Genomic DNA, 27,247 nt, shown 5'->3' with positions numbered 1-27,247 from the left:
TTTTATAGAGGTTATTAGAGGTGAGTGTGATTCATTCAGGCTCCACATATTTGCAGGTGTGGTATGAATGAGCATACCTCAATGAATAACTCTGCAAACAGTTGTGCTTTTTCCACCTAAAAATATTTCATTTGCAGTTCCTGTTAATAAGCTCAAACTTTCACAGGCCCAATCGATAGAACATTACAATATTTAGCAGAGCAGCATCTTTGGCTTATCATCACTGATCTGTGGACCATTAGGCGAGAAAATCTCAGGTTGAATACATGACATTTTCTGAGCACAAAATCAATGCAGCGTCTGTGTTGTTATAAATATCACAGATAAGCAAATCCTGAGCAAATTAAGTGCTTAAGCATGGATAGGCACGCTGGCGTGCATCCGGAATGGTACTTAGGCTGTTTCAGGTCAGTTTTTCTGTGTGATGAATTAACTCAGTCAGAGTGTGATTGTCAAAAATGATAATGAATGCATGTACCGGATATATGCACTTAACAGATGAATAGAAGAATACTAACCAGCTCTAATGGAACAGTGTTTATCCTCGACGCTGCTCAAATACTACAAGCACTGTGGCATAAATTCCATAGCTGATGGAAGCCAATCTACATTTCCTTAGAGAGAAGGGAAAGTGCAGAGTACAGGTATTACAGTGACATGCTACTGATGCAAGATGTTTACAGTTTCCTTATAACCCCTTCATCCTTCACATTCAGGCTGATAGTGACTATTTTTATATCTTGCTGTCTTCTCTCACTGTGCTGTCAATAACACTGTAGTTACTTTGTGTGTGTGTGTTTGGATGATTAGCATTTTTTAACAAATCATACGCTAATTTGGGGCTTTTAGCTTGTGCAAGAGGATAATTTACCTTCACGCTGCTGTCGGAGTGAGTTTGGCTTCAGTTCTTCCATCGCTGGAGTGACATATAAATGAATTAAACTAAGTCATTGTTGGACAGAGCACCATCACACACTGTGGCAACGACTCTCAAGGACTCTCCAGAGGAGAGAGCTGACGTTTAACCACTGGAATCTATTACACTGAGCTTCAGTCCTCAGTGGACTCGAGCCCCTGTCACCCCTCAAGGTCCCAGAGAGACGCTGGGCCATGTAGTCCTGAAGTATGGCCAGGATTCACTCTCAAGGGCCACAGAAGTCTTCTTGTCATGTTGAACCTGAAATTTAGCCCACAGGAGACAAGCACTCCATTTCTGCCTTCAGCCCAGGCAGTAAAGACAGCTGTGCAAACCCCACCATATTATACAGCACAGGCGCAGTTAAAAGCGTACAGGGAGTCCCCTCTTTATTAGAGATGTCTCATGGCTGTTAGTGACAGGCTTTCACGTTCATATGCTCATAACTGTGCTCTCGCCTTCTTTCTCTTCTCTCACTGTCTGTATTCTTCTCAGTCTTTGTTTTTCTCAATCTCCTTTCAACTTGTACTCTGTCATTTTCTCTCTCATTTCTGACAGTCTTGTTCCTCCTTTTGTGCCTGCTGAGGGTTTGGGAAGTAATCAGACTCCTTCACTCTGTTTATATTTAAGAATTACTTTCACACAAACAGACTACATTATCCCATCATGACAAAATTAAAATGGACAGCTGAAATGTCTCCTCTAACAGAGATACAGTAAGTATTCAGACCCTTTAATTATTACTTTATAGAACCAATATTGACAGCAGTTTGTTTGTCTTCTAAGGCATTGCTTTAGTGTCCTGCATCCTGCTAATCCACCCACCTCTATCCGGCCTGAGTGCATTATTGGTCTTTCATTGCTGCAATGATACCCTGTCAGGGTGTCTGTGTCTGAATACTTAATACAGTCAGATAAATGTAATATTTTCAAAATGAGCGTACTGCATATTACATAATGATGACGAGGTATCCCTGATGGCAAAAACTGAGTTAGGTGTAATTTTCAATTAGGCTCATAACACAACATGTGCTGTGAACAGTCTCTCTCCTCTATGTATTCTACAGTATGTCTCTCCTCCTCTCCTTTCATAAGTAGTCACTCTCAGAGGAAGAAGAGGGCGATTCCTGCAGTGCACTTCAGATAAGACACAGCAGGAAACTCTCCTCATCCCTCTCCAACCGTCTCACCACTTAACATTCTCCTTCTCAAAGGAAATAGCCCCCATTTATTCAAAAGCTACAAGGCACCGTCAAGGGATATGTGCAGGAGTATGAGCCATGGCTAACCAACTGGCTTTTGCACTTGCAAACGAATAGGTAGTGACACATATAGTGCCTCGTAACTAGCATGCAGTTGTACCCAGTTAAGTGGCCACTGGTCTCGCCAGTCCTCGCTGGGCGTTGTTTATTGTGTCGCTCGTTTATGGACAATTGATTGGACAGTCTTATAGGCTAATAAAAACAGAGGGATTCACTGCCTAGCATTTTTGCGCCTGGTCACCCACATTGACTTGTAATCGGCATCACCCGGGTCCAGTGGCCTGATGGTGAGGCTGTTGAGACCTAGAAAGGTAGAAAAGGCCAAGCAGAAGACTGTATGTCTTTGCTGTCCAATAGGCCCACAGTGAGCTGCACTGAGCGGACCAGACAGGCTGCAGCGCTCTCAGAGAAACTGCAGAGAAATTCATCACGAGGACCTGATGATCCAAGACAACTGTTTAAATAGGTTGCTTTATTGTTTTTCTCTTAGTATTGAAATACACCACTTATTCAAACAGAGCAGTCTGACCTTCAGAGCCTTCTGGGCGGATAAAGGGAAAACAGGAAGATAAGCATGAATAAGGTGAATGGGTAATGGTTATGTTGTGATGAGCAGACATCAGAGCCTGCAGAGTCTAATAGCAGCTCAAAGACGATCCTCAGCAGCACACACCCAACCCTGCCAACGTCCAAAGAAGCACACTGGCACCCTGACACACACTGCTGAGAGTTGGTCATCTGTGCTTCTCTGCAAAGCTTTGAACTGTTGTTGCTTGAACTGCTTTGAACATTATGGCACTGTCAAATATGGGAGATCAAAACCGGTGTTAGGGTGTATGTGTGTGTGTGTGCTTATGTATTGGAATAAGAGTGTGTGACGTTATTTACTGAACCTTGTGGCGTTTGACACTGGGCGGTGTTAATGAGTCATTGTCTCACAGGCTGCTGTGCAGAGAGAGATAGAACCCAGCGTGCTGTAGGGGAGAGAAAGGATACGTCATATCACACACACTCCACACACATCCACATTCACTCTCCCTCTTTCCAAAAAGAGATACGCGTGCGCACACACACACACACACACACACTCACCCTCACCCTCACCTAATGCTCAACTATTGATTGCCTCCTTGACATCAAAGCAAAATTGACAAAGCAGACACCCATGCCAGACACACATACAGGTACTCAAGTGCGCACACACAAACAAGCAAAAGCAAGAATATTTAATTAAATCACCTAGAGTTTGATTCTGTGTATTTTTATCCATTTGATTTGTGCCTGTGCTCCAGTGTCATGCTGCAGGCTGTGGGGTACCTTTACAGGTGTTTCCAGTTCTCTCATAAGTCGACAACTTGACAAGCATAATAAGTATATCAGAGAAATACAGCTTAGATGTTTATTCAAATGCAGTTATTGTTGTGGAGGAACGGATTAGTAACTCTGTGCCTTCACCCAGCAAATATCGATAAGCCTCTGCTGCACAGTTCAGTGCTGCAGTGGAGCTTCTCAGTGACCAAAACACAGCTGAATATGGGAAAATGACCGTTTTGTGTTTTACTGTGACAATATAAGGGGCTTCCTACTCGCTTGTCTTCTTCTCTCACACCTCTCACGGTCCTTTCCATCGAATCGTAGCAACAGCATTAAATAACACCACTTAACTTGGAAATGGGTGTTGGAGGTTTGAAGTTTACTAAATGGACTGTAGCAATGATTTCAGACTTGTTCATTTTAATTTAATATACATTTACTTTCTGTATATGAGTCTCAGAGATTAGCTGTGACCCTGTCTGCATCATACTTTACAGTGGAGGTTCCAACTCCAAGGTTGAGTAACTGAACCTTATCTGTTGCTCTCCTCGTCTGCCCCTGCAGCAACACTGCTTGGGCCTCTCTCCTCTTTCTGTCCCTCTATTCCCATGAGGCAATCTGGCTTAATCTGGTAAAACAGACCAGTTTCCAGCACTGCTCATGCATGTGTGGAGACCAGTGGGAGAGAGTTAAGGGAAAGAAATCCAGGGAGAGAAACAGAGGAAGTGTATGTGCAGCAGCTGCAGTGTGAAGTCATGTAGACAGAGACAGTTAGCCTTACCTCGCTCTTATTGTGTTACCTGGGTGATGGCCTCCTGTCCTTGTGCGTAAGACAGTGGGTCGTAGTCTCTCTCTCTCACCCACACACACTCACATGCACACACACATTTTGTTTGCTAAACAAATCACAAATGCATACACACAAATGTTCACAGACAAACATCTTCTTACTGTCCAAACATGTACATGCTCTAACCCACACACATTTCTCTACACTCTGACACAACTAGACAAGACGATAGCACTACTACACAACAACTATGTACACACACACACACACACATGCAAATACACCTCCACACTCCCTTGACACCAGTGCAGACAGACTGTGGGGTCAACTGCTCTCTTACTGTGTCACTTTAGCTTTGGCTCAGGGCCCAGCTCAGTTCAACACCATGACCTCCCCACGTGGTCACACTCTCCCCCTGCAGTAAACAAGACCACACACTGTGTGGACTCTGTGTGTGTGTGTGTGTGTGTGCAGGTGAGTGACAAACAGAGAGAGAGAGTAGAGGTCTTTCGTGTTTCTTTCCAGTAATATACCTGGATATTTCCCATCCTCCCCCACAACCTTCACCTTTATCTGTAGGCATTCTTATTTTTATTAATTGTGTGTGCGTGGCTGTTTTGAGATAAAATTCCAATTAATGAGGATGTTCCTCAAACTTACAGACAAGCTGCTCTGCAATACCTGGGGACTCTGTTTCTTTATATGGCCTTCTCTTTTTTCCTCTTGCCAACTTTCAACACTGACCATGACCAAGACAAAGTTGATATTTCTTACCTCTCAGTTTTTTTGGGGGGGGGCAGATAGGCAATGCTTACATTTACATTTAACAATGTGTGACAAATATTTTCTGACAATAGGATATCTCTGTGCTACTGAAGTTGTATAATTGTGAGAGTGAAATCTGTTTTATCAGAGGAAGTCACAAAGTGAGGCTGCAGCAGACGACAGTGTTTCATTCTGCTTGTGTGTCCAAATTAAACTCTGCTGCCTGCTGGGTATTGTCACTCCTCTGAAACCATTTCCATGCACAGGAAGTGAGAAGTTCAGCTCAAAGTGGAAATGTACTCATCGTCTTTTCAACCCTATTTCAGCTGAGGTTCCAGTGAAGTTTGTCGAACCACCACACAATGAGATAGCACTATGATTTCATCAGTCCTCTTTCAAACTTCTGTCTTTTTAGAGCTCCAAAACAAACATAAAATATCCTCTATGTTTCCAAATCATGCAGCACGGTCCAAGGGTTTTGTAGTAGCAGTTGCTAGGTCGTTTTAACATTTACCTCATTATCTCAGATGTTGCTGCCCTGAGGCTCAGCTCAGCTTGAAACTGAGTCTATGAAACGTCGATGCATGGTGTGTAGATGTGACTGAATTTTTATTTTGTGGGAAAGTATTCCTTTAAGGAACAATTGTAGAACCTTTACTATGCTGTCTGTCTTTTCCTCTTCTGTCCATTTGGTGTCTAGGAGGGTAAACAGGAAGAACATACTCTGCTCTCCCATTTGGAGCCACTGAAAAATTGCTGAGTCAACAATTTGGCCAGTAATCAATCATGAGTGATAGAGGCAGTCATCTTGATCATTGCTATTGCTTTTATTTATCCAGATTAACCGAGAACACATTCATATTAGCAGTCATGATTTGGGGGAGAAGCTGCAGGGTATGAATATACACAACTCACAACTAGGACACTGTGTTCCAAAAATTATGACTAAATTAAATTGTCCTCTGTGCCTCTGTAGTTAGATAAGGCCTCTGTGTAAACCACATAAAGGTCATAAGTTCAGTCTCTACTTGCATATTAGTATTCATCCTGACGGTAATAATGGAAAAAAATCTACCACAGTGTAAATCAGGTCATATACTTGGATCGTGTCTACTTTGCTGTTGGCCTGTTCTGAGTGTGTGTGTGTGTGTGTGTGTGTGTATTTTCTCTCAGAACACACCAGTGGGCAGATCCGTGTTCATGGTGAACGCCACAGATCCAGACCAGGGCACCGGAGGCAGCGTTCTCTTCTCTTTCCAGCCGCCTTCTCCGTTCTTTTCCATCGATGGGGCCCGAGGCACCGTCACCGTCATCCGACCTCTGGACTATGAAACAACCTCAGCCTATCAGCTCACCGTCAACGCCACGGTCAGTTTCTGTCTGTGTTAGCACAGATCCAACACGGTCAGTCAAATGAATGCACATACAAATACTGTACTTTTTTATATGTTTCTCTCAGGATCAAGACAAAGTTAGACCTCTGTCCCGGCTTGCCAACTTAGCTATAACGATCACTGATGTCCAGGACATGGACCCCATTTTCACCAACCTGCCCTACAGTACCAACATAGAAGAGGACGTTCCCCTGGTCAGTAATACAATCCCACACTGCCAAAGCTTGTGTCTTCTTCATGCAGCTTTTATGTGAATCTCTGTAATTTGCCCATTTCTCTCAAACCCATCCTTCTCTGCTGCCAACATGTTCCTCTTATCTTTCGCCTCATTGCTCATCTCCAGTTCCTCCTGTCCTGTGTTCATACTCCTCTTTGATTATTCAAGAGGTGTTTGGAGCAGGTGCGAGAGAAATATGGTTACCAAAGGAGGTCTGAGTTATTATGAGGGCAGGATGTCTCACCTCTCATCCTCTCTCCTTAGACTCTCCCCCAGGAACCTACACACACCCAAACTCAGCCCCAGGCTCCCCCCGTACAGCACTGCAGGTGTTGGAGACTGTAATTACTGTGGAAGATTTACACTCCTGCTTCAGGGATGTGAGGCCTCTAGCAAAGGTCACTGGGGCTACAGGATTTATACAGCTAATGTTAGACTCTCTGCATCTGCGAGCGTGTGAGGGTTCGCTACGTTACAAGTGACGTAAATTTCGTCATGTGCAGACGTCTCCAGTTTGTCGTGACATGTCCGTGTAGCATGGTCGCTAAGCTCCAACACATGCACTCCTACAACATCTGTGGTGTCCCCAGCTGTGTAATTGAGGCTTAACTTATGAAGTACTGAGCAGGAGGGTCTCAACATGACCTTACCTTTGTCTTTACTGCATGTAGGTTTGTCTAATACACAGTGTCTGTTTCCCTGTACACCGTGATGTTTACTCCCCCGACTCAGTCCTCTAAACTCAGTTCCCAGGTGGCTAATGGTCCAGCTATTGATGTTTCCACTCGTAGAGAGGGAATTACACACAGGGGTATAATACTGTCCGTCCTTATTTCTGCTCTCTCTCTTTTCAATCTGCCTCACCCCAAGTCTCTCCCCCGAATCACCCTACCCCGCCCCACCCCCTCAAACTCAAACACGCACCCGCACATCCCTCGTCCCCAGCCTGCACGCGCCATAGTAGAAATGTCAAGTGCTACATTTGCATGCATATTAACGGGGCGTGACGGAGTCGACGCCCGGTGTCTCCCTGACTCTCTGATTCATCAACTGTCACCAGGAAGGTCACAACAGGAGGAAGAGGAGGAAGGGATGGGGGGGGGTGAAATGAGAAAAAGCAACGTGCAAAGTTAGATGAAGAATCAAGAGGAGAGAGTTAATAAAAAAGCACCGTTACATTGGATCACAGAGCTGACATTGGTGAGTGGATTCCAGGTCTTTCACAGCAGCTGAGCAGCATTAAGCCTCAGTAATACTGCCTTGGAGTGTTGTAGCTCTTGCCTCTAACCGTAGGGGGCAGTGTATAATCCTGTTACATGTAAGAGGAGGTCATGGCAAGCATTCAACCAAAATCTGTTACTAAGCCCCTTTGACCCTACAACAGACACAAGCAGGTTAACAACAGTGCTCGTAGTGAGATACAGAAATACAGGCCAGCCGTGCCACTGCGCTCGCACACACACACACACGCACACACACTTCTTATGTCCTCGTGGTATTCTAACAGGCATGTGTCATTTCCATTAGGCAGTGTTTGGTGGTGATAAGCCGAGGGCGTACAGTGACGGAACGAGTGTCAACTGTTCTCAAGGCTCATGACATTTACACGTAAAGGGATATCAGACTTGGATCCCTGTCATAGGTCATTTCTCAAAGGTGTGAGTGCACACACACTCACACACACATACAGAAGCCCTCTATTTCTTCCTCTCTTTCGTCCCTCTCAGTCCCTGTTTGTTTCTCTGTGCCTGTCTTTCTCTTTTTCTCCAGCCGATCAACCCGTCACCTACAGAAAACTTTGAGTACAAGAAAATGTTTTTTGTTTTTTTGTTGTTTTTTTTTATCCTCAGATGAAATCACAGGGCAGGGTTTTTAGCTGTTATAGCTGTGAATCCATGCTGCTTGGACTGACGTTTAAGCCCCTTCTAGGACAAACACAATTTGGCTGTCAAATCAACGAGGGGAAAGAGAGAAAAGGAGAATGGGTTTGGGGGTAATGCACTGTATAGCAAGAAAGGAAAAGATGAAGAAGGGGGAGAGGCTTGGGTTGGGGAAGATGTGCTGGTGTATGCATATGTATTTGTGAGTCTGTGTGTGTGTGTGTGTGTGTTTGCAGGAGGGGATTGTATCTTTGACGCTTGATTGAACATATTCCACTTGTGTGGACAGCTCGAGAATATTGCTCATATTACTTCAGCATCACTTCCTCTCCCCATTCGCTTTCTCTGTCCCTCATTTCTCTCGTAGTCTGTTCCTAAATCTTTCGTGTGTGTGTGTGTGTGTGTGTATGTTTCCCTCTCAGCTAGTGATTGGTGTGAATCAGTCTCGCTAAAAGGCTTGTAATTGATTCTGCTGTAATTGGTCAATGACAGGAGATGCTTTGGCAGAAATGGAGCATAAACACGCCTTAGACACAATTTGCAGGATCAATGGGAGGCGCCTTGCTTGGGTGTGAGTGAGAGAGCTAAGGGGGGGGGGTAGGAAGCAGGGAGGGTCTCTCCATCTCTCACTGCAGCACAGGGGTTTTTAAGTATCACCACCGTGTCTGATTGAGGCACGAAGGCTGAGAAAGCTCAGCGGATCAAAGACTTTTCAAATAGCTTTCTCTCTCTTTCTTTCACCGTGTTTTTTTCTTTTTTTCTACTGTCATACTGTGGTATTGTCGAGTTGCAGTCTCATTGGCGCAGCTGGAGATTTTTGAAACAATGAAAGTGAAAATAAACCCCAATGAAATGATAATGACACTCTCCATAATGAAGGAAATAGTGTGTGATTTGCCTGCCGTGATGCTGGTTGTGTTTTTTTTTATTTCTTGTGGAAATACAGTGGGGTTTTGGAAAATGATTGCTCTGTGTTTGAAAAAATTTGTTGTGTTGTTTTGTGGGAGAAAGTGCTCACTCACAGTCTTCACTGGATAACTGAGACGTGATTGGGAAATTCTGTCTCTCTAAGCTGATGCTCCAGTTACAGGTTTCATTGATTAGTTGCCATCTCGAAGGCCAAAATGCTTTTTTTTTACAATATGATTAAAGCCACTAACAAACTTTTAAACCAAAAACCATTAAAGGAATCTGATTATTTCATGTGTCCATAGATTTTTACTTTGATACTAGGTTTCTTGTGATTGATAACAGGTCAGATTAAAGTGGAAAATACCGCAGAAAACTAAAAATCCACCTGTGAAGACTGTATTCAGCTTATACAGTATGTTTTGTGTGTGTGTGTGTGTGTGTGTGTCTCTGCAGGGATACGAAGTGCGGAAGATAACAGCCATTGACCAGGATCTTGGCCGACCGAGAGGCATCGGCTACACCATCATCTCAGGTCTGAGTCACATAATCAATCTGACATCCACAGCACAGAGAGGGGAATCGATCACTTCTTATCATAATCCCACAGCAATAATAGACAAGTCTCATCAAGCACAACAGTCAATAACAGCAGAGAGCAGCACCTCAGAATTGGAGAATAGGCTTGTCTGTAAGCAGTTATTAATCACTGTTTGGTGCAGTTGTGCGGAGGTCAGCCTTCATTCGTGCCATCAAAACAGGATTACAGTTTGTCAGAGTGACTAATTTTACCCTCGGCAGAAGAGGGTGATCTCATCAGTTTGTGTCGTCGCCTACTTGTGTCCTTTCCATTCTTTTATTGCATATGTCACACAAGCAGTTTGGGTAAAGTGCACTGAGATAAAGTATCAGTGCTAATGACCGCCATATTGGGCCTGAGAATCCATAACGTGTTGGTGTTACTTACCTGAGAGTTTGTGCTTTAAAGGAGATGAGAGGAAGCTACAGTTTGCATGGTGCTGATAAGGCTGAAGCAGTGATCCCGCTTTAATACTCTTGAACTGAGTTTTCTTACCTCTGCCAAGGATGCGATGTTTGTGCCTGCCAGTTACTTTGTCTGTCTGTCTGCCAGGAGGATATCTCACAAACTCATGAACAGATTTCCATGAAACTTGGTGGACAGACAAGGAGCTCGAAGTTAGATTTTGGTGTTGATCCAGATTGTTACGATTAGTCTAGCTTGTAATATAGCCTTATCTATGTAATGGCATGAAAATGCAGAAATAATTCCAAATCCTTTTGGTAAGTTTGCAGGATGAAGAGTCATTCAACATAAACTTTTAATGGCAAAAACAGCAAGTGAGAAAAGCATGAAATGTCAGTGGAGGTATTGTTTTTTTTTGTCTGTGCTGCACTTACATGTTCACACACAACCACACTGCTGTACTCTTGACCTTGAGTAATGTTACGTGTTGTTTACTAGATGACGCTCGGTAACATCTTCCTCTGTTTGTCCCAGGTGTGGGAATTTGTCCTGAAAACACTCTGATGTACTGACTAAGGTCACTGCTGTAAAGATAAAGCTAATTTGCAGACCTGAGAAAACTCAGTTTGTGTTGAACTTACCTGAGCAGATAAATGTGGCCACTCTGAAAACACACTCTGTGTAAAGCTACAATGGGGAGAAGCCACATAAGCACAGAGAGAAATGGACTGGAGGGATACACAGAGTTTACATTCTCTCATGTTGTGAATTTAACTGGATTCTATCAATTCTCAGATTAATGCAACTGTCATGTTTACACTTTAACCAGGTTATCTTCATCACAGTAGCAGAGTAAGCAGAACTCCATGAACACAGCTCTTCTAAATTACTGCTGCAGCAGCATCCACAGTATGTAGCACCATCTGGTTTCTTGGCGTTATAATTGTGCCCACAAAGGTCAGAACATGAAATGGATCCAAAGTGAGTCCTTCTATTTTCATTCTTTTATTTTGCTGTGCTAATATTTTATCTTCATGGCAGCCACACATCCCTCTTGACATTTAATTGGTGATCCAATAACTCCAGTGATAACTCTGATCTGGGTGCTTGCAGTAACAGATTGTTTATGTGCATTAAACCACTGAATGTGCCTTTATCGTAGATATAAGTGTTGCAGGAAACAAACCTTGTTCACCTGATATTTACATCTTTGATCCAAATGTTTGTTCTTGTCAACAAATGATGATGAGATGCAGCTTCTCTCCACTATATCTTCCACTTTTGCCTACCTCTGGTAAACTCCATATTCCTATTAAGATAAAACACACAAACACTTTTGACTGCGGTGCATGCACCGATGTAATACCGCCTTAATACCCCCATAGGGTGTTTACTTTCACCACAATCAACGTTTCGATCCTGAAGGACGCACAATCCCTCCAAGATCCTCCAGGACTGAAACATTGATCTATGTGGTGAAAATAAACACCCGCTGGGAGGATTACAGCCATGTGTGGACTGTATCCTTTAAACTCTGCGTGCCCCCTGTCGAGCCCTGAATGGCCCGGGATGGAGCGACATCGGTGCCTCCAGTATTGCCAGCTGGCTGATAAGGGCTGGCACTGCTTGATAAGCCCGGTGCACCATGGGAATTTTGGGTGATAAAGACATTCATTGTTGTGCCATCTGCTGAGTCACACTGCCTGACCTCACCGCTGAACTAAGGAATTTGACCCCTGTGTGTGTGTACATGCATGTGCACAGTCATGTATTATTTGTGAGTGTGTGTGCTGTACACTCAGGACACAGCCCTGGAGCTCGCCATAAACACTCTGCTCCCATTCAGTGCACACACCTACTCAGTCTTACTTACCGTCGGCTGCCACATGTTGTATTGTTGTGTGTGTTGTGTTTGTTGCAAAGTTGAAGGGCTAAGTTAAGCTCTAGAGGAGAAGAGCATTAAAAAGACATTAATTAGGTGGTGCGATGTATTCCCAGTCGTTGCAAAATCAAGAGTTATAGCACCGCACTAAGCCCTTATGGAGATGGAGCCTGTAGGCTTGATAAAATCATTATGAGTTTGATAGATAATGGAAGTTGAAGGGTGATGCAGTGCCAGGAGATAAAGGTGGGAGGGTAAGGTTGTCAGATAATGCGTTTTCTCTGTGTGTGTGTGTTTGAGGGATTTCTTCGTTTTTATTTCATTTCATTTAATTCTTTGTTTGATTGGTTTTTGTTGTTGTCGTTTTTTAGTTCTTCTCTCGTACGTGTGTACTTGCTCGTATGTCTCTGTCATGTGTTCTGCTGCAGTCAGATTAGTGTGAGGGCTTTCTCGACGGCAGAGTTAAGTGTGACTCTGCACGACGCCTCTCTTGCCTTCCTGCTCCTCGCCCCGAGTGTCCTCAGAGAGCGAGGCTCACTCCTGCGGGACTCGTCTCATTAGTTCAGTAATTAAGATAAACGAGGTTTTAATTGCAGCTGTGATTTATGCTAATGATTGTGGGATTCAAGATGAGGATTTCCTCTCCCTCCTCCAATGAGAGGGCAGATCTGGGATTTGATGTGTACAAGAGATAACATCACAGCAGAGCTCTGCCTCCAATGTTGCAGTTGTTATTGTTTGTTATGATGGTGGAGATTCAGGGGGCGGTTCTGATGGTAAATCCCCGACCCACAGGGTTTGATGTATCCCTTATTGGACCTCTGACCTACTGGTCTCATTATAAGCTCTAACCATGGCCCCTATCACCTTACATTGGTAAGGTGATATTGATTCAATACCTAATACTAATACTCATTTTCTGTGTGTATTTAATGCTCAGTGATGCAGACCCCTGCACATTTCAGTTGTGATTTACAGTATAATTCTCAGAGCCTAAAGCTTAAAAGCAGTATTAACCATGTGATGTGTATTTGCAAAAACATTCAAGCAAACACGATTTTAAAAAAAATTATAGTCTCTTCATCTTTAATCCACTAGTAATGATGATAGTTTGCATCAGATAGCTCAGAGGCACGCTGGACTTAAATGAGAGATTTTCGTTATTAATGCACTTGTCATTTCTGCAAGCCTTTTTATTTGGAGAAGCTGTGCAGAGTCACTGACAAATCATCAGTGATCAGGTAAAAATTAGAGAGATACTCTGGCAATAAACCAGCTCTTCCTGGTTCTACTAATGTTCAGCCAAATATTTGGTGTAAGGAAATCCAAATGCACTCTCACATAAAGACTCCACATTTTCTGTGTAACAAAAATGGGACCTTCCCATTGTCATCATTACATTTTATGAGTCAGTCTAATTTGGCCACTGGCAGTATTGTATCAAGCAAAGCTTTTTACAGTTGCTCAAAATGCGCATTAAAGTCCTGTTTGAAAAATAAATTTGTTCCAGGCTTCTGCTGGTAATTGTGCCATTAAGAAATACAGGGAGGGTAGCAGAGGAATTTACCAGGTGTTCAGGTATCTCTTTCGAATAGCAACCTTATGTTGAGGGAATCAAATATCTGCTTGCTCAGTGTTGTTTCACTGGTTGCTATGACTCCAGTCACTGTTGAGAATATTAAATGACCTTTTCCTGTAACCGCTGTACTCGTACGTCAGCATGATCTCCATCTTGACCCAAAAGTTTAGAAAGAAATTTACGAGCTCACCTGAGGGTAAACATAACTGTGAAGAATTATTTTAGGGGCCAAAATGATGATATTAATTTCTGTGAAAAGACGGTAACTCTTTATTTTGTCTTTGTCATCACTAGAATGATGGTTCCTACTTCCCATGTGTGTGGGACAGTCAGACTGTCAGCAGTCTGGTTACAAAGAGCAGGTGCACTTTACAGAGGCATTTCTAAGGTAGGCAAAGACCATATAGTGAACAGCCCCTTTGTGGTTTCTCTGACAAAGCCAATTTCAGCAGTGGGTTTGTATTGACATCCTCATGAGCTTGTGTTCACATGTACAGAGCATTACACCTTAGCTTTTGGCCAACAGCTCCAGCAACAAACAATCCTAAAATGTCAGCCATTATCCACTCAAACCCGCCCCCGAGGACGAGCGAGGCAGGAGCACAGACAGCCTCAGTCAGCCTCACTGACATCAGCAACCTCAGGGACTGACACTCCAGAGCCCAGATGGACTCACTCTGGCAGTGTCCACACAACACTCGCTCATGTGAGGATGTCTGCACGCATACATACATGGATGGATTATACCACTTCACACAAAGATGGCAACTCGTAAAAGGAAAAACAGAAAGAGAGAGTACACTTCTTCAGAAATATGAAAATACATTTATTTCACCTTCTCATGTGTGAAAGGATCTTGGCCATGTGCGATTCCTATTACAGAGAGTTAGAGGCCAACGGGTCTTGTCCAAGAGTGTTGCTGTCCGTCAGGATAAGAGTTAAGCCCTTGTGTAAAGTTTGTGTAGCCTCTCCAATGTGCTGTAGTAAGGGTGTAAGAACAAGCAGGAGGAAACTCATCCTAGCCTCTCACTGAATGAAAGGACACCCCCCCAGCCTTTCATGTCAGCCCCTTGTTTATCTGTGTGTGCTTGTTTCTATCTCTTTTGTCACACGCAAGCACAACTAATCCCATCTTAAGCCCTTTTCCATCTCTATCCTTTTCTTTCCTTTGAGATGATTCTTCCTTTCTTGTTGCGTCGTCTCAGTGTTGGTGAACTGCAGCAAAGAATCGACCGCATTGGATTTTAATTTGCAGCAACTCAGGCAGAATAATTGTCTAAATTGATAAAAGATGATAACTTAATTTTTCTGTTTGCCAAAAAATCGTACGCTGTTTTAAAGTTTGTCAGAGGCTGCGGAGTGAGACCACATATTGTAGTCACAGGCATCCACTGACTTCCATGTGCTCACCCTGTCTGCCCCTGCCATAGGGGTGAGACAGACAACCCTGTCCAGTGCAGTGGGTCGGAAGGGCTGACGTGGACAGCTGCCACATCTTCTAGCCTCCTCCCAGCATACAGGTCAGACAGGTACGGCCACGCCATTTCCCGCCTGGATAGGCTGATAAGCAGTAAAGGCGATTATTTTCCCTCCCCTCCTCTTCTGCCCTCTCCACACGTATTTCTATCCCTCAGTGCTGCTACACCCTGATGATCTGATTCCACGCTGCTACTACCTCACTCGTTTCAGCAGGCATGCTGTAATATGGACAAGGCGAATACCTGTTATTCTATGGGGAGCTCTTATTGTGACTGCCACGTCGCTGGGATTTCTCTGGGTTTTCAATTAGACGCTCTGAGGCTCTCAGCAGCCCGTTGCTATGTAATCTCTCAGAGAACGCAGATAGTGTGCGGGACACTGATCACAACACAAACGCTAGCTGAATCTGGCAGATGTGTTCACAATCAAGTCCAGACCTCACTGACAATGATAAAGGTCTCAGTAGTACAGTAGTGTTCCCTCAGTGATCTCTTATATCCTCTTTTCATTCATTCAATCCAAACTAACTAATGATCAGCCAGTGCCCCACAGTTACACCTGATACTATAAATGATGAATGAAGAATCCTCATGGTTAATGTCCTCTTAAAGCAAAAAATTAAATAAAATTTCTAGCAACATCGCATCCCTAACATATATATTCTCAGCTTTATCTATCGGTTCTCCTTTATTTCCATTTATCTACGGGATAAAGGGGATGCTGCTGGCTTTGAGAAATGTTATCCTTAGCTCTCTGCTTCTGAACAAGCACATTTCCAGATGTCAAACCCAATTTCCTCTGCTGCTGTCTTTCAGCCAGCTGTTGTTTTGCACAGAGTGTACAGAAACAGATTTTGTTTCGTCTAGAAAACTGCAAAAAAATAATCAGATAGGAGGTTAAATCCCAACTACTGTAGTCTACTTTTAGACAGACAAAAATTCTCTCACCTGCTCACACAAAGTGAAGAGATAAGACTACCCTGCCAGGTCAATGCTCTCTTAGAAAGAAAAAATGTGACATCTTGAGCTGACAGATCAAAGAAACCGATCAATAGCTCTGAGTTTGATTATTTTCCATGAGAGCTGAAGATTGTGGATCGATATTTTCGTCTGTGACCAGGTTGAGAATAAGTTTAGTTTTTACTGTGGCGTTTGGGATGGAAGTCAGCAGAGGAAGCTCTCAGGAAGCTGTCGTACAGTTTGTTTTAAGTAAGAACAGTAATGAATGATGCCCATCATTCAGAGACCCGTGTTCAGCTGCAGGTTGCAGTAGATCCAGTTTGGGCTGGCGTTCTTGGTGATGTTGGCTGGTGAGAAGCAAGTGTGGGATCATGTCGTAGTCTCGTAACACAGAACTCCCACTGGTTCATTGGGCCGAGTGCTTGCAGGGTGGGTTATATGACTGTTAACTGCAGCCTTCTGTTAAGGCAGGATTTTCACAGGACATACAGTATGTTGTGGAGGTCAGATTAAAGTTAAGTGTCAGACCTGAATTTTACCTGTTGGATCAGGGCAGACAGCAGTCTTCACACTGGCCTTTCTCTGCAAGAAATTGCACTAATCCTCACACTGATCCTCCTTGTTGGTATTTGGAAGCACAAGCACCATTTGTCACAAGGTAGAGGTAACCATGAAAGATACATCTCTCAACAGAAAAATATGGGGTTGACAGGAACTAGAGCTGCTCTGGATGCAGCAGAGGAGTCAAAGCTGAGGCACTGGGACCTCCTCAATAACAGTGGCATTGCATCTAACCAGTTATGTCAAGCTGTTTGATACCTGGGCAGAAAAGCAAGCTGCTTTCATCTGCCATGCATTGTCTCAGAATATTTGTCCTTGAACCCTTTTTTGAAGAAAAACTTTTGATGAAACTAGATCATTGAGTATTCATGAAATGCAGCTTGTCTGCCAATGGCAAGACACCCACAGGGCCATTATCACTCTGCATCACACACACACACACAAACACATACATATGCACTGGTAGCTGTCACACACTGAAAGGTGTGCGCCAAAACACAGATGAGCACGTGCACAAACAAGTCAGTGTGTGTGAGAAGCTTTTCATTTAGATTTAGATGTGAGAGTAGTTTGATGACAATAACTTAAACCTCATCATCAACATGATTTGCCTGTAGGCGTAATCCTTAAAAGTGACACTAATTTGTGTACATTTATCAAAGTACACACAATCTTAGCCCCAAGACTCTGAGCGCTGGCTGCATGCCATATCACATTACTAGAATGTTCCAGCGCCCCCATGGTGTTGTCACAAACTAGAGAAAACAGTTGTCACTAGCTTAGTCATGGCGATTACACTCTGAGAACTCCTGCCTCAGCTGTCCTCTAAAGCTCAGCGCTCGGAGAAAGTCATTGTCATCTACTTGTTGCACGTCCGATTGAACTCATCAGCTCCAGTGTCTTATTCCTCCTGTCCTCCTGGGCGATCCCCACGTAACAACTACACATGTATGTTTTCCACTTTTTGCGACACAGTGCACTCAGTCTCTCTCATCTCTAGCCTCTCTCTTTTCCCTCTCTGCACTCACCGTTTTGCTTTTTGTAAGAGGAGGAGAGAATTTCAATGAGGAAACCGTTCTCAGGAAATGAGCCTTCACTTCATTGTTCATGACACAAGAATTTAAATGTGTTTGTCAATAGATAATATGAAATCCGCACCCATGTTTTTCTTTATGCCTTGGTAATAGTGAGATTATTCAAAGTGGCAAATTATTTGGATTACTTTTATCTTGTAATTGTCGTACTAGCTGTTGAAGCTATTGTGAACATACTGAATTTACACCACGAGGAAATAATAGCTGTGTGTGTGCGCTTCCTTGTGGGCATTTATTTAGGGGTGTGTGTGTGTGTGTGTGTGTGTGAGTGCATTTCAGTGTGCTAGACAAAATCATGGCATGGTTTCTCATTTTCCAGTCCAGTACTGTTGGTAATGTGAGAGCATGGCTAATCCCCCCAGAGTCTCACATCATAGAATCAAACTCTGCCAGTTAGCACCATTTGCACTCTGACACACACACACACACACACACACACACACAAATAACCTCACTCTGTCTTCAAAATAATTCAGGATTGAAATACCTACACATCAGCACACATACAAAACACATAAACGCCGCCACTAAATATGAATATCACATGCAAATAGAAGGTGCATTTATTTGTGCTGAATTTGTGTGTGAGTGTGTGTGAAGCAATTTTCACCCCCTGGGGGTCTAATCACAGTGTCCTGGCAGATCGCTGAAGAACGCTCTCTATCAGCAATTAGAATATGATTATATTTTCTCTCTCAGTGGGACCTGTGAGTCACTCTGTGTAATTGCAGTCTGTCTCTCTGGTCAAGTTCGACACGCAGCGGAGCTGAGGTGGAAGTCTGGTCAGTGGAACCTGAAGCAGGGAGTCAAAGCCTCTTTGCCGGATGTGCACAGAGAGTAGAACCAGCAGTCTGCCGCTGCACACGGACATTACAGCACAGCACTTGTGTTGCTTTTGCAGGTGTGTGTGTTTGTGTATACACGGCAGTCGTTGCTTGGCCAGGTGAGTGCCCAGTCGTCCGGGTAAGGAGCGGCTGTTGGAGTAGATTGGCATTCTAGTCAGGCCACTGAAGCTGACAAACCAATTTAGAGGCATGATGCCCACTGAGTGGGTCCGAGTCCCTGATGTACATCACCCCCCCACCTCCACCTCCAATCATTATCGACATCGAGCCTGCCCCTCCCATCAGGAACAAAAAAAATGTTGCAATGAATGTTGTATCAGCTTATTTTCACTGGTGCATGACACAAAATGACAGGGTTTTTTCCCAAGTTCAGTCTTTCAGTGACACTGATGATAGCTAATAAGCAACTTCAGAGCAGTTACTATAGTGTAATATAATAATATACTATATTATTGCATTGATTACACAGGATTCTCTTTTTGCAAGAGAACCTTTAATGTTATTAATCGCCTGCTCCATTATCTGGGCAGCACAGTGGTGCAGTGCTGTGCAGCTGTGTGGAGTTTGCATGTTCTCTCTGACTGTTCAGGTGTACCTGCCTCTCTCCCAGTGTCCGCTGGGATTGGCTCCATCCCCTGTGACCCTTAAGGACAAGCGGTATAGATAATGGACGTCTGTATTTTAAGTTAAATGTCATCATGTTGAGACCTTGAGTAATGAAGGAATCTTGCTGCTCACATTTCTTCAGCCCCACAATTAAATAGATTATGTAAGCTGGATATAATCAGCTGTGGATTTTGTCCCTTCTACCTCCCTCCCCTCTTTCCACCTTTTGGTCTCAATCCAGGATAATTACCCGAGGGCTCTGCTCTCTCTGCTGGCCTGCCTCCTCTCCTCTACTTCCCCCTCTGTGCTCTTTGTTCTGTGGCTTTCCTCCTCTCCATTCCAGGCGAGGTACAGGGCAGTAATAGAGCAGCGAGTAGGGAGTGGGGAACACAAGCATGGGTTAATCTGTTGACCCCAGCCGTTGTGCACAGTAGACTTACCATCTGACCATGTTTCTCTGGAGTCTAGACCTCAGCTATTACTATAAACTATCTGAGAGAGAGTGATTCTTAATCCCTCAAAGTGCAGCTCAAGGTTCATAGTGTGGACCCCTTAGAAAAAAGTAATGTGAATTGGTTTTTACTCTTTAAATATTGTCACATGTGCAAAAGAAAGAAAACTTTTATTTAAAAATTTTCATATTTGAGCAAGTCAGTCTTTGTTGATCCATGTCATAAAGGAGAGATGAAGAGAGAAGAGAAAACCAAAATAATGTGAAAAATGTATTCTGATATTTCTGTTTGTAATCCTCTTACATCAAATAATCTGTAAATGCTAACAGTGAACCAAGGTCCAAAATCTTCCAAATCTATATTGATTGGTGTTACTCACATTTGTAGAATCTCCTTTTAAAACCTGTTCTGCTCAGTTTATGGCAATCAGTGTGTAGTGATAAACAACAACCAACAGTACTTGGCAAACAAAGCATCAGTGGTCAGAATATTATGAAATCTGCCAAAAGGGAATTAAAACAGCAGAACCAGCAGTGGAGTACTGAATTTCAAGTCCTCGCTTTCACAGCTTGTCGTGTGGGCAACAGCACGTAGAATCCTGTTTTTAAATGATATTTCATTCTATATATATATTACAGGACACTCCCTGTCTCCTGAAAGAAAGTCAACCACTGCTTTCAGCCTGGTGCTCGTGGTGTACTGTATACACTACTTACTCTCTACGTTCATGTAGACAGGGAATGATTTCACTGGGGGTGTTTGCTCTTCTTTCATCCTGAGATTATCCTGTTTAACATACACTATGTGTCAGTGCTGTCAGCTGGTAAGAGCAGTCTATATTAACAAGGCCTCAGTGAATTACTTCCAGGTGGACTTGACTGTCACAGCCTTCTCATTCAGTCCTGTCTGCTCCTTTGTTTGCCTTCCACTGAGCAGATTGCTTTGATAACATTCACATGTATGAACTCCTACTATCTAAAGATTGCACAGGGACCTCCTCAGGTCTCATACAACACATGTGGCAGGCACAAAGAATAACAATGAAAATGTCAGCTGGATGTATTTTCGCTTGTTGTCTCCATCTGCTGGGTGTAATTAGCAGGCAACAGCCACAAGATGCCTGAAAGACCAACAGAAGGAGAGAGTGTCAAAGAGGAGTGGAAGTGAACTGAGAAAGTTAACAAGTGGGACAGTAATTTGAAAAGAAGGAGAGGGAATAAGAAAATATAAGTGGAGGACTCAAGTGGGTCTCAGGCTAATATTTTAACCTGTTTAATTGGAGTGAATAGAGAACACCAGGCGCACTTGAACTTGTTAATGAGAACAGTGCAGCGTTCATAATTTGAAGTGCTTGTCTTTGAAGGAGTGCACAGACTATAACAAAGTTAATGCCACTTCATCAGCCCATGTGAAGTGATGTAGCTCTGGAGAACTGTGCAGTGTGCTAACAAAGTAGTCAACCAGTCTTGTATGCAGTTGCATTGTCTTGAGTTTTAAACAGAGAAGAGATTAAATAACAGAGCTGCATTTTCAGTGTTGAAAGTGAAATTAAATTGAAATCAAGTCACATGATCCTGTTGATCGTATGACTAACAGACATCTGGATTCTTCCCAAAACATCTGTGCTTGTTACCCACCTATTGTGGAGTTAATGGTGATTGCACAGACGTTGGAGTTCAGCATGCTGTTGGCCAAATGTGTGTGTGAACTGACAGTAACCATGGCCTACATCTGGTAAAGAAGTAACAGGGCAAAGGGATACTGATGAAGAAATAGAAGCAGTGGATGGAGGCAGTGATGGATGAGACAAAAGAGATGGAGGAGAGGCAGCTTGTGGACAGGTTGGAGGTGGTTGGTCAGCCTGGGGCAGATAGAGAGACAAAAGACAGCCCAGCAAAACCCATATCCATATTGCATGAAATAGAGACATGCACATAGCTCATCCACCGTCTTCTCTTCCAGAGGCTCCTTGCTGCATCCCGGGGGCCATGTTGAATTATCCACAACGCCAGTTTCGTTTGTCCCTCTGACTTTTTTTATCTCTCTCTCTCTCTCTCTCTCTCTCTCTCTCCATCAATCCATCCAGGGAACACCAACAGCGTTTTTGCACTGGACTACATCAGCGGGTCTCTGACAGTGAACGGCCAGCTGGACAGAGAAAACCCACTCTACTCAGCAGGATTCACTCTCACTGTCAAGGTGAGCTGCTGAATGGGAGGCGGTTCGGGGGTGGAGGGACTGTTGCAGCCTAGACAAGGGATCGAAAGTCTGTTTTGCTGCGGATCAAGAGAGAGCTTTGATATGATAGTGTATTAAATCAATGCAGTGTCTGGGTTTTATATAGCTGTGCAGCACTTCACCCCTGTATACACTGCACATATTGTGATGTGACAGTCTTTCATTAAGGTACACACCATTCTAATTAGAAAAGATTTCAAGGTCAATACCACACTGAACACTGGTTAAATACAAGATCCCGCAGTAGTGTATGTGTCTAAATTCTGTGTCAATACACCTGCCTGTGTCAGTGTGACCCAGGCAAACTCAAGTACCTTTACTGGGCTTTTCTGTGAAGGCATTTGTGTTTGTGATTCTATGATAATGTCCCCTTCAGAGGCTTGTGTTCAGCAGCCAGGGAGGACAGAAGGAGCGGAGGAGGACAAGATAAAGGAATAGGATTTAGAGTCCTCCTCGATGCTTAGGGCTCCTTTGTTCTTCCCTCTGTTTCTTTTTTTTCCTCTGTTTGAAGCAGGTGCAGTCTGCAAATCCCTCTGTCCCTCCACTGAGCCTAAAGTCTATCTCACTTGGCTTTTTAGCATGTCAGTGCTGCCCTCTCACCCTCAGCCCCTCCCCACCCACAGAACTTCCTACCTTGTCCACTCTGTCACTTTCTTTTTTCCCTGTCATTTCTTCTCTTCCAGTACTGTACACCAACTGGTTCCCACAGGGCGTGAGAGGGTGCATGAAATGGATTTCAAAGTGCCACTGAGTGTGGAAGGATTTGTGATCAGAGATGAAGCTTTTTCCTTTTAACTGCAGGGTTACGTCGTGGATTTTGATGGCTTGTCAAGTCAAATCATTTGCACCTGTACTGGACAATAAATGGGCCTTTAAGAGCAGCTAATGGCCTCACTAGCACTTGTGTATTTACTCATTTAGCTGCAATTATTGTTAATAAAAAGCAGATTGTGTGACATTTTTATGAGAGACCGCTGAGATACAACTGGCTCTGAGGTTTAATATAAAAGAGATTCTGGCTATCGTATCCCAGCCTCAGTCTATCTTCTTAATTGAAATCAATAATTACAAAGAAGAAAAGTAGAATAAGCGAAAGTGTTGAAAACGAAAAAATGTCGCCCAAAAATGTATTTATAAGATATGGATTTTTTCCCTCTACGTTTTCTCTCCCTCTCTCTACTTGTGCTTTCCTAGGTGGTGCTACTATTGATTGCGGTGTGCCATAGTAATACAACTAATTTCTCAACTTCAGGCAGCTTAGATAGTGCTGAGCATGTGGAGGTCGTGGTCAAATGATTCAGAGGCGTTGGGACAAGAGAGGCTAAACTACCTTGATTACCCAGAGACCAGCATGTTGTACCTGCCTCCTCTCCCCCTGCTTCAGTCCACGGCCGCCCATTCCTGTCTCTCTCTCCCTTTTTTTTCATTTCACAGGCCTCACATCTTTGATAGCCAGAAACAGAAAGAGTGTGTAATTGTGTCTTCTCAATGGGACTCCTAAATCTCATTGTGTGTATGTGTGTGTATGTGTGGATGTACATGTGCTGACCCTCTCTCGGCCTCGCTTTGAGCCTATTTCTATGATTGCTTTGAGTCCGTCTGTCCACCTTTTGATCCAATAAATGAACAGCTGTAAATACCTGGCTGAGATTGCGTGCTGACCACCTCCATCTAAAATGACATTTTCAGTGCAATCAAATGCATCTCATGTCCGTCTCTCTCTCTAACTCTCTCTTTCTCTCTCTACGATTGCCACTCCCCTCTGTTGCTCTCCATCAGGCCACAGAGTTGAAAGATGATCGCAGTCCATCAGATGCAACAGTGATGACCACCTTCACCATTCTGCTAATTGACAAGAATGACAATGCCCCCAAGTTCAACAGCTCTGAGTATCGAGTCCGCATCACTGAACTGGCCCAGGTGGGCTTTGCTCTGCCCCTCTTCATCCAGGCCGAAGACAAGGACGAGGTGAGCTGATCACATCCTGATGGCTGACAGCTTCATCCTGAAATTACATGAGGATCAGCATCAAACCTGATCCTTTCTTTACTCTACTCTGCTGCATTCTCTCCACCTCAGCCTGCTGGTATTGCAGTGTTGCTCTCATTTTCGACAGCCAGCCTCTGCAGCGTAGCATATCACTACGTGTGAATGCGAAAAATGATTTGAGTAACCCTGAGCTCAGATACAGAGGTTAGGAAAACACACAGATGCACTGAGCTCCAACAGTAACAAATCCTCTCCTCTCACATGGGGGAAGATCAGTGTACAAACATTCACGTTTTTAGCCGATGCTAAAAACACCACTGTACAACTATAAGCAGACTAAATGTTTTTGTAGGTCCCCACAACGATAACATAATGGTACGTCTTCTCTCTACCTGATCACATTATGTATATGTCAGGAGTCACATTCTCTAGTAAACTTTTAAAACTATTAAGTTACTATTACTATTAATGAACCAGCTGATGTTTGTTTGCTGGGAGAAGGAGGCACCTCAGAGACAATAAAGGATCCTTCAGTAAAAGCAGGCTGATTTCAAGACACATTTCACTCCTGATTTTTTCTGATAAGATCTGACAACAAAGACAGCCAGGACGGTGACATGTGAGTGGTGTGAATTGTGTGTTTTCGTGTGTAGGTTTAGATTTATCTTGTTTATAAATGCAGCAGCCAGAAAGAACATCAGCCACTCTATGAGCCTGCCTCCATGGCAGCAGTGTGTGTGCATGGACTGTCAGCAGCAGTGTACAACACTATGCTTTAGTATGCTTTAGTGTGTCCGCCACTTCCCATTAGCTGGATCTCTCAACCTAATGTGGTGGCACACAGTCACACACATACCACCACACACACACAGCTCAAACACACTCGCTCTGCCATTCTGTCTCTCTCTCCCTCTCTCATATGTGCACATGCCCGCTCACACCAGCGCATTGGACTCGACTACAATTTAATTTGCTCTGGAAGAGATGGGATAGAGCATCAAATTATACCTAACGAGGAAAATCAATCACCTAGGGTGCAGATAAGCCGAAAGCTAGTCAACTCTGATTGATTCAGGCACAGCAGCCGCCAGGGTGGAATTTGACAGATAACTGCAAGTCAAGTGGATAGAGAAAAAGGTGGAGAGTAAAGAGAGATGGGCATATGGAGAGGAGAGGAGGGGAACAGAGGAAAGGAGGAATTTTAAGAAAAATGTGTGAACAGAAAGTAGCTTGCAATGAAGCAAAACCAGAAGTCTGAATAATTGGTGGAGCAGGATGAAACAGAGAGAGGAGCAGACAGAAGAGAAAGGAGCGATAGCAGCAAGTCTGTTTATTCATTCCAAGGATGGTGTGTTGTAATGGCGAGGCAGAGAGGGGAGTACCATGAGCATGTCACTGCACACAGGTGGGGTGACAGCCCAAACACCTGGCATGTGATAAGAGGTCGCTCTGTAGGTTAGCACCAAGCATTTTACCACAACCAGTAACAGCGCTCAGTCTGGGAAGATACCCAGCTGCTTAACATCTCCAGCTAAGATTGCTCACCACAAATGGAGGAATAACTCTGGTAATTCTGAGACGGTTTTAACGAGATTCACAGAAGATGCTACCATCAGAACCAGTGCATTAGTAACTACAGCTCACTGCTTATTCATCGTCATATAACAAAACAAAAAGCATCAGAAAGAAGCTGAATTTCACATGAAAAAGGAAAACACAGTTGTGTTCTCAAGTAGACATTGAAATTGCCTGCACTCTCCCAGTCTTACATTGTACCACGGCTGCCATGCTTCCATATATACGTCTATTCCAAAGAGTAAAATCTATGAGACGTTTTTGTCTTGCAGTCTTGTATTGCTGTTTTGATCTGTTAAACCTGTATGTCAGTGCCGATACACACACTCATTCACACTCCGCTACACCTGTGCTGTAATCTCACTTTTTCCAAGTGTGAGGGATTATAGGCAGACATTTCATTTCTTAGACTATGACACAAGTGGTAGTTACCGCTCTCTCTTTCTGTCTGTTGCTGCCTTCACATCCTCTTCTGCTCGGCTAGCATCTTCAAAACTTGGAAAAAACTGGAACTTGTCACTAAACTTTGTGGCAGTTGCATCTGACAGGGTGCTTTTATTGGGGGCTTCTAAAGGCAGAAGCAAATGGACGGGCAATTACGTTTATGGGCAGTTTGAGGTGACATCCCTGCATATTGGATGGTCTTTTAAATAGGAGTCATCAGCCACAATGGTTCTCCCAGAGATGAAAACAAAAACAAGGGGGCTATTTCAACCGCCAGCATAATGCCAATCGACCACCCCACCCGTCTTCCTCTGTCTGCCACAATGGCTACGTGATTGGCCGCCCTGCAGCTTTATATATGAAGACAGGAGGGATCTAGAGCTGTTTTCTCAGCTCAAGACAGCCACAGGCTTTTCAGAGCCTTGATGTCATTTTGACGCTGACTTGGTTTATATTTACCCATCATGCCTTTGCACTGTCTGAGAAAGAGAAGGATAAGAAAGATGAGGTTTTGTAGGTGCTCTTTTTATTCAGATTTTTATAAATCACTAATCAAACAGTTGTAACCTCTCCTTACAGACCCACCCATACTATTTCTAAATCAGACTCCATGCTCACATAATCTAACAGCGTCCTGGCAACATATACTGTAGTAAGCTATAGACCAAACCTTGACATGTGTATCTGTATTGAGGTAGATAGTTATGGTTGTCACCAGGAATCACATCACTTTGTTTCCTCCCATAAAACACACTATATGATTAAAACACATGGTTACAGCCTCTGTGTTGGCTGGGTATCATCCCAGTCGGACATACTGTATACAGCTCTGTGGGCAGTGCATGGGGCTTTACTCCATGTCGCACTCAAATGGCAATTTACATAATGTGAAAGTGCAGTGTAGGGTTTAAATGGTGGAGATAAAGAAGAATTCAGGAGATGAGATGAACATGTGGCTAGAATATAAATCTGTTTTGCAGTCTAACCCTGTCATCCATTTCACCACACATTTTGATGGTTTTGCTTACTAGCTTGTCTCTTCTTCCTTTTCCTGCAAAGTGCAGCTCTCCAGGTCAGATGTGTAGTGGAGCCTGAAACAATTTCCTCTTGGA

At 43.6% G+C, this 27,247-nt stretch overlaps 1 protein-coding gene across 2 annotated transcripts in view; it reads left to right on the top strand.

The window, feature by feature from the left end:
- LOC127138939 (cadherin-23) overlaps positions 1-27,247 on the top strand; it is a 113,460-nt gene that overhangs the window by 55,228 nt on the left and 30,985 nt on the right. For both annotated transcript variants that reach the window (XM_051076912.1, XM_051076911.1), the window contains exons 8-12: positions 6,221-6,415; positions 6,507-6,635; positions 9,904-9,982; positions 21,976-22,088; positions 23,907-24,095. In XM_051076912.1, coding sequence (XP_050932869.1) covers positions 6,221-6,415; positions 6,507-6,635; positions 9,904-9,982; positions 21,976-22,088; positions 23,907-24,095 — 705 coding nt within the window. The remainder of the gene's footprint in view (positions 1-6,220; positions 6,416-6,506; positions 6,636-9,903; positions 9,983-21,975; positions 22,089-23,906; positions 24,096-27,247) is intronic.

Source organism: Lates calcarifer, linkage group LG16_LG22 (assembly GCF_001640805.2).
Source record: "Lates calcarifer isolate ASB-BC8 linkage group LG16_LG22, TLL_Latcal_v3, whole genome shotgun sequence".
Classification (NCBI taxonomy): domain Eukaryota; kingdom Metazoa; phylum Chordata; class Actinopteri; family Centropomidae; genus Lates; species Lates calcarifer.
Note: the sequence above shows the minus strand (reverse complement) of the source record. Positions and strands in the feature narration are given on the sequence as shown.